Below are 14,878 nucleotides of genomic sequence, written 5' to 3'. Positions count from 1 at the left end.
TTAGAAAATCTACCTATTGATTTTTCTATGTATTCCAGATTTTAAATAGACTCTAGAGTTACACACTGTGAAAACATTTTCATCGCTGTTTTTATATGTTGGCTGACAGAACATAAAACATGGTTTTTCTCATGTTTTGTTCTTACCTTTTGTTTTGGAATTCTTTCATATTCATTTTCCAGAAGCCTTTTCTCTTCTTGCAAACTACAGGAAAATAAAAACAGAATTAAATATATTAGTAATATTGCTATAACACTGCTATAATATAGTAAATGGTAAAAAAAAAGTATGGAAGCCTATCTTTTGTTAGACTAAAATCGTGAATTATCATCAGGGACAACTGAAACGTGTCCAGATTTAAAGGAAGGTTGCTGACTGGTAACTGTAAGTCCTTAAAGACATGTTATACACATGCAGGCTTTTCCTACAGTGCATATGTCTAAACATTTGAACTTGATTCTTAGTCTTACCACCTCCTGCAGGGATGCATTTATGCCTCATTCACCTTTGTCTTTATAGTAGCACAGTGTAACAGGGCGGATGGCACCCTTCACCCACAGTTCCTCCCAACCTTATAAAATAAAATTTTCATATGGAACTGAGGCAAAAGGAAAGAGGAGGTGGCTTATAAATATCCACAAAGACATCACACATCAAAGAAATTGCAGTTGCTAGTGAGAAACCTTCTTTGAGGGACTGCTCACACACACACTCACACTTTAAGCAACTGTAATTGAACCTCCTCAACTCTGAACAGGGTTCTGTGAAAAAAAATCCTGAAAGGGACAGGGGTTGTAGACTAAGTCAATGGGGTATAGTAGAAAACTAAATTGAATATAGCCATGGTGATCTTAACCTATAACCAAAACTATGTTGCAATTTAATTTCAGGCAACAACAGAGACAGATTCTGAAAGAGGAAAGAAGAAAGCATGCAAAAATAGGAAAGCTCTTAGATCTTCTGGGTGAATTTTTAGTAATGCTACCCTGAGAAATATGAAGGAGTGACTACAAAATTGGAGCCGAACCAACAAGCTTGTTGGACTTAATAGGAAGCTGCTTGGGGGCAGGCAGCTAAATACTGCCAAATATAAAACATTAGCCCCAGTGAAGAAATAAGTCAATACATCCCCAGTGCATGCACAGAACAATTCTGCACCTATAGGAGGTAAATGGACTACAGCAGTCTGCGTGTTGTCACAACCAATTTAATTACGTCCTTGTGCTACTTACTGGGAACAAGGAGGCAGATTCTTGCAATATAATTAGTACCTGTGATGACATTTCTGAGTCTCAGGCTATAGAGGTGTAAAGAGTGCAGTTGAGGAATAGGTGGAACAACCAAATCATCTGTCTCAGATATAGCAAAGAAACAACATCGTCACTTAAATCTGCATTTGTAACTCCAGCTGGAGGATGTGCTGGTCAGGGCTCCTTGAGACTCAGGGCAGTCTCTTGAAATAAGTCTTTAAATAAGGGGAGTATTAAGAGAAAGGGACAGGCTTTCAGGAGATATAAACTATGGCAAGGGAGTCCTAGGGCAGCCTCACCTACCCAAAGCAGATATTACAGTTGCCTCTGAATGTGGCTGATACAGAAGAGAGGCAGCTGATTGGTATTTCTTTTTTTTTTTTTTTTCTCCAAAACCTTTCAGTGGCAACCTAAGATTTTGCACGGTGGTGATTCAGGATTCAGAAGTTGGTGGTCAAAGGGAGAGAGATCAGTCACCTAGCAGCCAGCCTTGTGGAGTATCATCCTTAAGATCCTGTGCTCAATTCTTTATCATGCTGATTTAAGGTTACCTCCCCATCTCCAATAAATTTTCTTATATTTTGGCCCTCCAACAGAAGGAGCAACACTTATACCTGGATGACTCAGATGACATCTTTCCAGTCAAGGAAAGAATATAGTCAAAAATAGAACTGGTCTGGTGGTGTTGCAATCCCTCTCAAAAAAAAAAAAAAACAAAACAGCAAACAACATGAAGGACAAGCTCTGGCTCAGTTAAAGAGCAGAGAGAGTACGAAGGCGCAGTGTAGATGTTGTTGATTTCCAGCATGTATATATATTTGTATGGGCACAGTACAAGTATGCCTCTACAGGGACTGGTACATCTGAAAACCAATTTGAATGTCAGTGTTTGAACACACAAAGTGAATGAGTTTGCAAAAAAAATCTTTCAAAGAAAAAAGTTGAATTTAGATCAGTTTCCCCAAAAACTGTTAAAATGAATTACCAAAAAAAGTTCTATTGCAAAATCTATGATAACTTAAGGAATTGCACAGAACAGTGAAGAAAGACACAGGAGAATTTTGCAGGTGTACAGTACAAGTACATGTGACTAGAGGGAAACACCATATGGTGATTTCTTCTCCGCTGCAGTGGGGCTCAGGGACTACTCCTTGTATGTTCTACAGTTTAAAGTCAGTGAGGGAGAGCACAAGGATCAAACTGCATTAACAACTGAGCTACTTCGATTCTGTGATAGCAGCTTTGGTCTGCTCCTGCGTACTCTTGCCGTAAGTTACAACTGAGTATATTGTGTTGGAATGACACGTGGGCCAAACACGTTTGCACTTACCAACAGGTTGTCTAAATGTATAAATATGATAATAAGGACAATTAATATGTTAATAAGGACAATTAATATTCCCAACACACCTTTGTAGTATTCTTGGTTGAACTCCTTGGGACTGGCATAATCAAACTAATTATAATGAATGTGCACTTTGCCCAAATACACGTAACTCTTTGACTGCCACAAACACTGATTACTAAGTCCTGTGCAAACTGATTAAAGTTGTACTGCATTGCTCATCATCATTCCATGCTGTGCCCTCTTTAATATCATGCCAGACGATCAAAAGAGCAATCTGAAAAATCAGGAGGGAGAGCAAAGTTGACACTGTTTTTCTTTTGTCACATTCTTCACTCATGAGGACAGATTCCTGTGGAGCCATTCCAGTTTCACAATAAAGACCTTTCCATCCAGCAAAAGAAAAATGATTTGAACACCTCATTTTCTGTGACATAAACAAAGGCACCACTGAACAGCAAGCATCAAGTTACCTTAAGAGCTGGCAGACCAACTACTTCCACACAAAAAATAGGGAAAGTGTCAAAAAAAAAAATGGGGTAAAAGAAAGAAGTTAAATGTCTCCCTTTTGAGCAATGAGTTTGGTCCAGCTGCCCACATCCCAAAGTCAGACAGTAACCCCTCTGCTAACTTCTCCAGGCTTCCTTACTGTCAGGGATAAAACCAGGAATTTCCAAAGAGCAGGTCATTTGATATCCCAGGTGCCTATTTTAGGATGAGATAAAGTACTGGTTGAAGATAACGTATTTCGCTCTGTTGACTCTAAAGGGAGATCAGGATGATTAACTCAGATTAAGGAATCAAGGATTTTAAATTCAGACTCTGATGTAATAGTTTTATGCACACAGAAGCTTAATGTAAGATAAGCAGAGAATATCTGGTCCTTCCATTTAGCATTTGAATCTCATAATCTGTGATATATGGACATCAGCCTCATGACTGCCTGTAAAATACTTAGACATCAATCACAACAACAAAAAAAATAGCTGCAACTGGCATCAGGCATTTATAATTCCCATTGTTTTATAGCCCTTCTTTGATGAGTGTATTTCTCAACATCATGTGAGTTTTATTATAATCATTATTATACATATAACAACATAAATAATTAAAAGAAGATTAAACTCTTTAAGTTTAAGCATTAATGTTTGCAAATGCTTCTCACATTGCTTTACTTGTTTTCATAAAGCTTAATAGCAGTACTGTATATGAGAAGCTATCATGGATGCAGATGTAATGAGTTAAAACACTCAGAAAATTGGACCATTAATAAAAATACATTCCAGACTTTTCCCTGGGAGATGTCTACAGCTGCAAACTGACACAGAAAGAAAAAAAAAATTGTCAGAGAGATTAAGAAATGTAGTGGTAGTTGGCAACAGAGTTTCATTTCAATTCCTCAGCTCACAAAACAGCTAGAATGTTGTTATCATTATGAATCCTATCATGCAAGAAAGAAAACTCCTTCAGCTACTCTGACACATAGCTGGGATTGCTGAGGAATCCATAGAAAGGTGCTCCACCTCACAACTAAAACCTAGTGACCACAGGTAGAAGATACCACAGCTGACAAACTGCCAGCATGAGATTCCTGTAAGGCTCTTAGCTGTAATTCGTTTGTGTGTACCAGAGAATGCAGTCACAAGACTCCTCGATAATAACTTCAACTGTAACTCAATTTATTTTACTTATGGCCTGTAATTCTTTACTAGAAAAACTATGGACAAAAGCTTAACTTTGCACTTTTTAATTACGAGTGACTAATCCTGAAATAATTACAAGCATTGAAATAATTTTCCATATTTGCAATGCTTCTGCGAGGACAAACTCAGTGTTGCAATACTGACTTGAATGCAATAGCATGCAGTGCTTTGGTGAATAGCCATTGCGTACCTGCACAAATGAGTCTGAGGGCTGTAGATCGGACCTAGGCTTTAAAATAAAATTCTTTTCAAGAATCAGGCATCTTTAATCTCACAAACTCTTGTTATAGATAATTTCATTGCAAATTAATGGCTTACTTTTAAATATATGGTTTAGATTATAAATTAATTTAGATGATATATTTATTATTTCTCAATAATAAACTATTGTTGATACTATCACCTGATAAAGAAAAGCAGGTCTTCTTTATCTGGTCTCACAAACCAGGACTTTAAGGCTTGCATGGACATGAAAAATAAAAACTTTCCTCAAGCTAGAACAAATCGATGTGACCACATTGATCCTTTCCTCATTCTCATGCTATCTGATTTTTCAGTCTATAGTCTTGTTTACTGAGGCTTATTCAGTTTCAATCATATGAAAAAACTTCATGAATCTCAATGCAATTGTACCAGAACTGAATTGGGATCACAATTTTTCCTTTTACTTTATTGCACTTGCCTAATAGTTTTTGAGAGGAAGAATATTCCTGGAGTCAGCTCCGACTTTTGGGTAGTGGCCCGAAGTTTATAATGTCAGTAAAATTCTTCAAACTGTTGTTCCCCTCCTGTGCTGAGCACTCGGGCAGACACGCTAGCAATGAACCCAGTACAACCACAGAGCAACAGGAACACAAAACGGAAGAGGAGGCACAGACCAAGGGTGGGAGCACACCACACCCATGCAGTCACTCTTGGGGTGACTTCCCCGACAGCTGAAGTGCATCAGACCTGCTTCTGAACACCTCATCTACCTATTCAAGCTATGAAAAGTCACAAAATTCCCCAAAACCTGCTGATACTACAGTGTGGAAAGCAATTTGAATTTACTCTTGGAATGTTGACTACATGTTGGAACAATAATGAATTAAAGCAGAAGATGAAATATCATCTTCAGCTGTTGAAAAAGGTACCTTACCTGGAAGAAAACCTGTTTACAGAGGCAAGCAAATAGAAAATGAAATATGGAAAAGAGAACACAGGCTAAGGGACCTGGAGACAAAATATAACTTTGCTAATGTTATGGTATATTTATATGACTCTTGGAGAGAAAAGGTTCACTGTTGCCAGATTTGAATCTGAGTGCAAAAAGGATACTAAGTGCCCTTAGCTATCAGAGAAAGTGAATTGAGTCAGGAAGTAAAGGCAGCAGAGAGTAGAGAGATGCTTCAGAAGAAGAAAGGTTTACAGAAGCAGGGAAGCAGATCTGCAGAGGCTCTCTCTCACTTGTAGCTCAGCAGTATTTCTCAGTAGAGGAGATCTGAGATTTCTAAGAAAAGGCTAAAGCAATAGATAAGAGACATAGATAATTCCTTCAAAAGCTTTTCCCCTCCATGTTACCCTACCTGCTACACCTAAGAAGGTAAATAAGCAATATGTTTGTTTTCAGATTAAACAGCCATTAGTCTTAATTCTCAAAAAGATGTTTACTTGCAGGTGCCAAGCACTGCTGGGACTGTATTAACACAGTTGGACAACAAAGAAAACTGTCCTCCAGAGAGATCAAGGGTCAATAGATGTTGGACTGTGAGTTTCTATCCTTCTGAAAAAGGAAGGAAACCAAGCAGTCACCTAACAGCAAACTTGTAATATCTTCAATGCAGCTTCCCCTCTGTCTGTGACACTGCCCATGCATGCAGATATTTCAGAAGACATCACTTTGTTATTTTATAAAACCATCAGGCATATTGATCTTAATTTTACATCAGTGTTACTATTAGATCACCTGCTACTCACAACTCTGCTCTGGACATTCATTTTCACTGTCTTTCACAGGTACCGAACACATCCCTTTTTTACAAACATGTATTCACATCCATTATCTGTTTTTCTTCATAGGTCATTTGTCATTTCCCTGCTACATTCACTCATCTGTTTCCTACACAGATATTCATTCTGCCAGTTATGTTCCTTCTACACTACTCCAACATTAAAATCCCTGTCATTTCTGGAAAGCAGTATCTTCTCTCCCAATAAATCCACACATAAACCAAGGCATATTCTCCTCACTCCACACCCACAACATACATAAAACCCAATGCTACCACCAGGCATGAAACAGATTCCAAAAAAGGAACTAAATAATCTATAACTGCAATTCAGTTTATAAAGTTGACAAATTAAGGGCTGGGGATGCAAAAGAGATCTATCAAACCATCCTGCAGCAGTGAAAATGAAGACAGGCTCAGATGTTCACTGTTTCATCCAATACAAGAACTACAGGGCGTGAAATGCAGCTGGTAGGAGACAGGTTCAAAAAAGAAAGGAGGTGGCAGTTCTCACATAGTTAATCTGTAGAACTTGTTGCCCAGGGTGTTGCAATGCCAGAAGTTTATACAGTTGAGGAGGAGACAGGAGGAGTTGAAGGAAGAGGGGTCAGCTGGGGACTCCTAACTACAGAGGACTCCATTTGGCTCATGAAAACCCTGCATCAGAAATGGCTGGGGGCTGCACTTTTGGTTGCCGTTAGATACTGTGCCATATGGACCTCTGATCAGACCATACAGCTGGTTTTGATCTCATGCAATACACAAGACCAGAGGAAGTTTCTTATTAAAGTGAAAGAACATTTTTCACAGTATGACTGACCCAAAAGATATATTTTGGATCTGAAATATAGAATTCATATATAAATTAGTATATAAAAATTAATGCAGTAAATGTGCAAGGGTAATTGAAACAAAACTTAAACTGCGTTTTGTGTAGGACAGAAATCTCTTTTTCACTAGAGGTAGAAAATAGAGTATGAGTAAATATCCCCTAAACAGATAAAACCCCATCATTTTTTGGAAAAGTGATGCAAAATAAGTGAAAAGTGTTTGCAAGATATGAGCAAAAATGGGTAAAAAGCATGATACTTTGAAGACCTCATTTCTGGACTGCTGGAAACTGCAATAAATTCTGTATTTAATAATTATTTCAGGAAACTTCATGTTGCTTAGTTATCTCATAGCAAATAATTTTTTCCAGATGCTTTCCATGTTTCTTTATTTCTCCCACTCCCAATTTGCTTCTTGCTCAAGTTTCTTTCTCTTTTAGAGCAAACACTTGGCTCTAAAAAAAAAAAAACAACCAAAACCAAGAAAGAACTGCCAGAAAAATCTGCTCTATGCAGTTTGTACATTGCCCCTGCTCTCCTTGCAGAAAAATAGTTTTAACTGCCGAGCTATTGCATTATTTATTTACATTTATATACACCGACTATACTACAGCTGGATTGAAGGTGGGGTAAAAATAGCAAGCACCCCACAAAATGAAAGTATGAGTTCATCTTCATAGGTATGTATTTTTTAAAATGCAATAGTACTTTTGTATCATTTTACTATAAAAGCTTCAAGTCCGACACACTCATAAATGCAGAAAATTAAAATATATAAAACAACAAGCTTATTCTGGACTTTTTTCCTTCTACAGAAATGTCAGATATTCACTTCCTCCACAGCAAATTTCTCATTTTTCTGACAAAAGAATATACAAGTACTTCTCCTTTAAATAATTGAACAGAAGAACTTGAACACACTGTGCTACTGACAGTAAAAAATAGCATTGGGTCTATTTATTACATCGTTTCCATAAAATCCCAGTCATCAGGTCTCTGAGACACTTCATCATTTGTATTAAAGGTGTCTTAGACTAAAGTGTTCCTGTTAATTTTGCCTACTTAAACATTAATCGTGCAATGTAGTAAATTTTAAACAGCATTTCAGAGGACACCATAGCATGTTCTAAAATTAAAATTATCTACAAATCTCACACTGGGGCAATTTTACTCATCACTGAAATGTTGCCATTACTAGGGAAAGCTTGTGGCAATTTATTTAAAAACAGACATCAAGAAATGTGCCCATGTAAAATGGAGAGGAGATTAAATTATATCCTATATTATCTTTCTAGATAAAGTATGATAAATTTAGCAGCATTTGACCACTATCACCTACCATTGCATCTTGAACTGAATTTCATACTCTCTTTCTTTAATAGCACTGTATTCATTTTGGCAACTAAGAAGTTGTTGCCTTATCCGTGAAACTTCACTGGAGGATTCTTCAGGGAACTGTTCTGCTTTTTCCAGTTCATGTTGTTGTTGTTCCAGTTCTACACTAAGACGTTTGGCTTCCTGCAACAGCTGGATCTCAGATTCCTGTAAACTGCATTAAATAGAAAAATTTAGAACGAGGTAATGAGAAGCATAAGCTTTGTATTTATACCTGTTTAGTTACTTATAATATTTAATTCAAGGTTGTCAAGATGAGATGGGATTAAGTCCTGAATAATCTGACCTCCTAGTTGACCCTGCCTGGAACAGGAGGTTGGATCAGAGACCTCCTGAGGTCTGTTCAAACCTGAATTATCCTGTGATGCCATGACAGCAGTGGAATCTAATGTGTCTTTGTTTTCTACATACCTAGAGTTGAAGTGGGATTTATCTCATCTCATTTTAACCAGACGAAAGGTGGCTAGTTAGTCTAATTTATATGTCTAATTTATTTGTTCTCCTAGAACCATGAAGAGACAGGGAGTCTGTTTTATCCTAAGTGCTGAAGGCTAGATCTGAATCAGTGTGGGAATCAATAACAGGGAGTATTCACGAGAACAAGGCCCAGTCTAGGCTATATGACACCTTTCAGTTCTAAGCAAACACCAGAACACCTACCCGCTGATGAACTACATGTTGCTGATTGCTGTATTGTTACCAGCATCTGAAGTAAGTCACTGAATGATACACAAGCTACAAATACATTTGTGGACTTCTGTGAAAGCTTATAAGGCTTGTAGACATGATCAGTTATCTGATCTGACTTCTATCACCGAAGTCTAGACTCATAGAAACAACTGTAATATTCTGTTGATGTTAGGAGACAGGTATTCATAATATACTTAGGAACCTATGTAGTGATAGCTGGATAACAGATCTTAAAGGCTGCTAGCAAAATACTTTGATTATTATGGAAAATTCTTAAAGGGAACAGTATGAAAATTCATATACAGTTCATAAACCTATTCTTTATACTATAGAAATCATTGAGTATGCCTGCTCAATATTACTACATTATAACTTTTGTATAATAGTATACTAAAATTAATCACAAATGATGTGGAAGAATAAAGAACTCTATTACTTGCCTTTTATTAATTAAAAATACAATGCAATTTCATAATTTTAAAAACAAATTAATTTAGAAACTCCCATATTGAGGAACTCTATATAAAAATTTTATTTCAAAGGTGACATTTATGGCTTAGCAACAAAACCAAAATTATGTATCACGCTGAAGAATAGAGTTGAGATGGTAACTATAAAAACATAAAATATACAACAGACTATACTGCACAAACATAGCTGAACTAATATAGCAGAAAAAGTTTTGTTTTGTGTAACGTTTCTACTTAGATAACCACTTCCTTTTTTAAACCAGAGAATAAGAAAAATACAGACTTCAACAGGAAACAGGAGCATGCCTTTATCACGAACAAGTAACTTCATATGTGATGTATTTACATGGTAACTTTTTAAGAGGAAAATAAATTGACTTATTGACACAAGATCCTATATAATATTTAGATCTTTAAATCCAACACAGCGTATGCTGGTTTAGGAGGCAATATAACTGGTTGCAGTAATACACATTCATTTCAAACATAATTCTTACATAAAACATAAACTTTATGGAAAATTACAGAAACATGTAAGTTCTTCCATAAAACCAAAATTCTAGTATTATTTTTTCAAGATAATGAACAAACAAAAATATTGAGTATTGAATCTAGACCAGATCTTGCTCACTACAGTTGCCAACAGCATTTTTTCATGTGAAGCTTTACATTTAGTTGAAGATGATGAAAAAAATAACTGGACATCTACACCATTGTAGAATAAATCACAGCATTACAGAACACCAGGTTGAAAGTGTCCTCAAGAATCATCTGGTCCAACCTTCCTTGTCAAAAGCATGGCCTAGACAAGATGACTCAGCACCCTGTCCAGCTGAATCTTAAAAGTGTCCACCACTTCCCTGGGGAGGCTATTCCAGTGGCTGATTGTTTCATTGTGAAAAATTTCCCTCCTGTGTCCAATCAGTATCTCCCCAGGAGTAACTTGTACCCATTACCCCTTGTCTTTTCCATGTGTTTCCTTGTAAAAAAGAACTCTCCATCTTCCTTGTAGTCACCCTTTAAATACTGGAACATAGTGATAAGGTCTCTCTCAAGGCTGAACAAACCCAGCTCTCAGCCTTTTCCTCACATCAGGCTTCCCAGTCCTTGATCATCTCTGTGGCCTTTCTCTGGACCCTCTCCAACCTGTCCACATCTTTTTTGTATAGCAGAGACCAAAGCTGAACACGAGATTCCAGGTGTGACCTGATAGGTACTGAGTAGAGTGGGATAATTATTTCTTTATCTCTGCTGGTGATGCCTTTGTTGACACACCCCAGCATCCTGTTGGCTTCCTTTGCTGCTGCAGCAACACACTGTTCACTCACATTGAGCTTGTTGTCCACCAGGACCCCCAGGTCCCTTTCCACAGAGCTGCTCCCCAGCCAGGTCGATCCCAGCCTGTGCTGCACTCCTGGTTTATGTTTCCCAGGTGCAAGACCTTGCACTTGGCCTTGTTGAACTCCCTAAGGTTCTTGTTAGCTCACTCCTCCAGCCTATCCAGGTCATCCTGCAGGGTGGCTCTCCCTTCCAAAGTGTCCAGTTCCTCACTCACGTTGGTATCATCAGCAAACTTCATGAGGGCACACTTGATCCCATCATCCAGATCACTTACGAAGATATTAAACAGTGTTGGGCCCAATACCGATCCCTGGGGGACCCCACTTGTGACAGGTTGCCGGTTTGAAAAGGAGCCATTTACCACCACCCTCTGGGTGCGGCCTGTCAGCCAGCTCACCGCCCACCACACAGACCACTTGTCTAGACCATAATGCAACAGTTTCCCTAAGAGAAGGCTGTGGGAAACCCCCTCCAAAACCTTGGAGAAACGGAGGTAGACAATATGCACTGCTCACCCCACACCAACCAAGCAGGTTAATTTGTCACAGGAGGTGACACAGGTTTGCCAGTCATGTGCTTCATTTGACTTGTGATAGCCCCCTGAAGGATTTGTTCTGTAACTTTATCAGGGATTGCAGTAAGACTAATGGGCCTAAAATAATGTACACATCTAGAATCACATCAGTGCAAAAGTAGGCTTGCCAAGTCTGATGTGGCAGCTTTTGAATTTGTGAAGTAATTAATAATTTAACAGAGGCTTAAGATAAGATTCCCAAACTGTCAATGAACTATCATGATTACCTGACTTCCTTACAGATTGCTGTATCAAAATATTCATATTAGATTCCCAAACTGAGATAATGAAAATTAAAATTTACAATTGGGCCACATGATTGTGTGACTAAACAAGTTTTCAGGGGCCAAATATGCTCAGGTACATCAGCTCTAGGTGCAGCCTCGCTGCAAGGCGGACGTGTGAGGCAGCACCGGAATGGGATGACGGCCTGTTCCCAGAACTTCAGCTGTGCAGCAAACATAGATTCAAAAGCACATAACACTTTGAAGAAATGTATCAAAGATGTTATCTGTCAGGTGACATCTCTCGGCTTTTCAGCATTCCAAATTGTGCAAAACTGAAACCAAGAAATGAAGGACTATTTTCCACTAAACAAAGGACCACACTATACACTTATAACTCTGTGTACTCTAGCAACAGTCTGGGAAATTATACGCAAACAGACAAGCTGCACTCATCATATTATACAAATTTGTAGTGTGTATCAGAGAGATCAGTTGCCATCAAGCTGTCACAGGGATCTACGCTGCTTAAGATGCATAAGACTTTCTCCTTGAGATTTTTGTATGCAACTAAAGGAAAGAAGAACACATAGCCTGAAGACCTCATCCAGTGTCATATGTTTCCACATGGCATTGTAACAGCACTGGGACAGATGGGGATTAATTAGGAATGGAAATTCAACTGCAGTAAGTGAAAAAATAAGTTATTGATCCACAGAACTGTACTGTGCATGTCAGGGTGTAGAACTAAAAAATTATAAAGTGCTAGTGATTCTGTGAATGGTTCCTTGCAGGAAAAATAGTATATACACATACTGAACCTATCATCTGTACTCTCTTTATAGCCAAAGGAGAAAACCAGACACTTGCTGATGTTCCTGTAAGGAGGAAGTGTGTGGTCCCTATTTCTTTCTATTGATTGTTAAGGGACTCTAGATACCTAGTTCAGATGTGCGTGTCTACTGATGTTAAAATATTGACAAGTGAATCCCACTTTTGATGCCTGAAAAGTCCTTAAAATATATTTGAGATCATGATCAATTTTTGATAATTGATTTCCCTTGCTTTCTTTTATCAGTAAGAGAAATTTATCTGTGGAAATTAGTGCTCACTCACACGTTGGCATTTTGCTTTGACACATGACTATATCTAAGTAAAGAATGTGACATGATTCTCTCTGATCAACTTTCTTACAGAAGTATGGCAATTTTGTACTCATGTGAGAACCATGGAAGGAACCATGCAATCTACCAACTAACATTTTCATGCTTCTGGTGCATGGTGTTTACAGTAGTTTTATGTGTGACAGAAAAGACAGCTGAGTCCTGTTTTCACCCAGGCCATATTCCACTTATACAAACAAAGGAATTTTCTTTAGATAAAAGAATATTCTATTAGGAAAAAAAAAAAAAAAAAGCTATACAAATATATAAACCAAAATATGTAGTAATGTGCTCATATTTTTTCCAACCAAAGACTGTCTCAAATTAACACTGGCTAAAAGTCAATCAAATTCAGCAGCTACTGGATTTCTACTTCAGCTCAGTGAACAGCAGTGTGGCAGAAACCTCAATCAGCTAATCCAAAACCCACATAATATGTTTAGTTCTGAGAATTAAGAAAATGCTTCTTGCATTTTCTAGGGAGTTGAACTGGTTTAGGAATGTTGTTTTTAATTTTACTTCCCAAAAATATTCCTGTGCAGAAATATGAATAAATTCAGATGGCTTTATATGTCATCTTCTTGAGACATGGAGTAGGCTGAGGTACTCAATGACTATTTTGCCTGGCAAGGGCTGCAGCCACACTAATATGCAGAAGGTAAAGGTGGGGACTGGGAGAAGAAGTAACTGCCCATTGTAGGAGAAGATCAAGTTTGAGACCATCTAAAGAACCTGGAGATGCAGAAGTCCATGGGAACTGATGAGATACATCCACGGGTCCTGAGGGAACTGGCAGATGGAAGTTGCTATCTATCATATTTGAGAAGTTGTGCTAGTCTGGAGAAGTTTCTTCTGACTGGAAAAGGGGTCATATAACCCCCATTTAAAAAAAGGGAAATAAAGAGGACCCTGGGAACTACAGGCCAGTCAGTCTCACCTCTGTGCCCGGCAAGATCATGGAGCGGATCCTCCTGGAAGATATGCTAGAGCACATGGAAAATAAAGAGGTGATTGGTGACAGCCAACATGGCTTCACTGAGGGAAAATCGTGCCTGACACATTTGGTGGCCTTCTACAACGGGGTTACAGCACTGGTGTATAAAGAAAGAGCAACTGATGTCATCTACCTGGACTTGTGCAAAGCATTTGACACTCTTCTGTATGACACTCTGGTCTCTAAATTGGAGAGACATGGATTTGATGGATGAACCACTTGGTGGATAAGGAACTGGCTTGATGGTCACACTCAAAGAGTCATGGCCAATGGCTTGATGTCCAGGTGGAGAGCAGTGACAAGTGACATTCCTCAGAGGTCGGTATTGGGACCAGAGCTGTTTAACAACTTTGTTGGTGACATGGACAGTGGGATCGAGGGCACCCTCAGCAAGTTTGCCAACAACACCAAGTGCAGTCTGGAGGGAAGGGATGTGCCATCCAGAGGGACCTGGACAGGCTGGAGAGGTGGGCTTGTGCAAACCTCATGGAGTTCAACAAGGCCAAGTGCAAGGTCCTGCACATGGGTCAGGGCAATCCCAAGCACAGATACAGGCGGGGAAATGAGTGGATTAAGAGCAGCCCTGTGGAGAAGGACGAGTAGTAATGGATGGAAAACTCACTATGAGCCAGCAAATGTGCACTTGCAGCCCAGAAAACCAACTGTATCCTGAGCTGCGTCAAGAGGAGTGTGGCCAGCAGGTCGAGGGAGGTGATTCTGCCCCTCTACTTCACTCTCATGAGACCCCACCTGCAGTGCTGTGTCCAGCTCTGGTGTCTCCAGTATAAGAAGGACATGGACCTGCTTGAGTGGGTCTGGAGGAGGGACATGAAGATGCTCAGGGGGCTGGAGCACCTCCCCTGTGAGGACAGGCTGAGAGAGTTGGGGTTGTTCAGCCTGGAGAAGAGAAG

General features: G+C 38.9%; 1 protein-coding gene across 1 annotated transcript in view; it reads right to left on the bottom strand.

The window, feature by feature from the left end:
* The window catches only part of CCDC146 (coiled-coil domain containing 146), a 70,781-nt gene that overhangs the window by 24,897 nt on the left and 31,006 nt on the right, over positions 1–14,878 (bottom strand). Inside the window, exons 3-4 of the mRNA XM_026862581.1 lie at positions 8,456–8,665; positions 147–204 (exon numbers count right to left, since the gene is read on the bottom strand). Of these exons, the coding sequence (XP_026718382.1) occupies positions 147–204; positions 8,456–8,665 (268 nt within the window). The remainder of the gene's footprint in view (positions 1–146; positions 205–8,455; positions 8,666–14,878) is intronic.

Source organism: Athene cunicularia (assembly GCF_003259725.1).
Source record: "Athene cunicularia isolate RWA chromosome 1 unlocalized genomic scaffold, athCun1 chr1_part2, whole genome shotgun sequence".
Classification (NCBI taxonomy): Eukaryota; Metazoa; Chordata; class Aves; order Strigiformes; family Strigidae; genus Athene; species Athene cunicularia.
The sequence above is the reverse complement of the archived record's forward strand: the minus strand, read 5'-3'. Positions and strand labels throughout refer to the sequence as shown.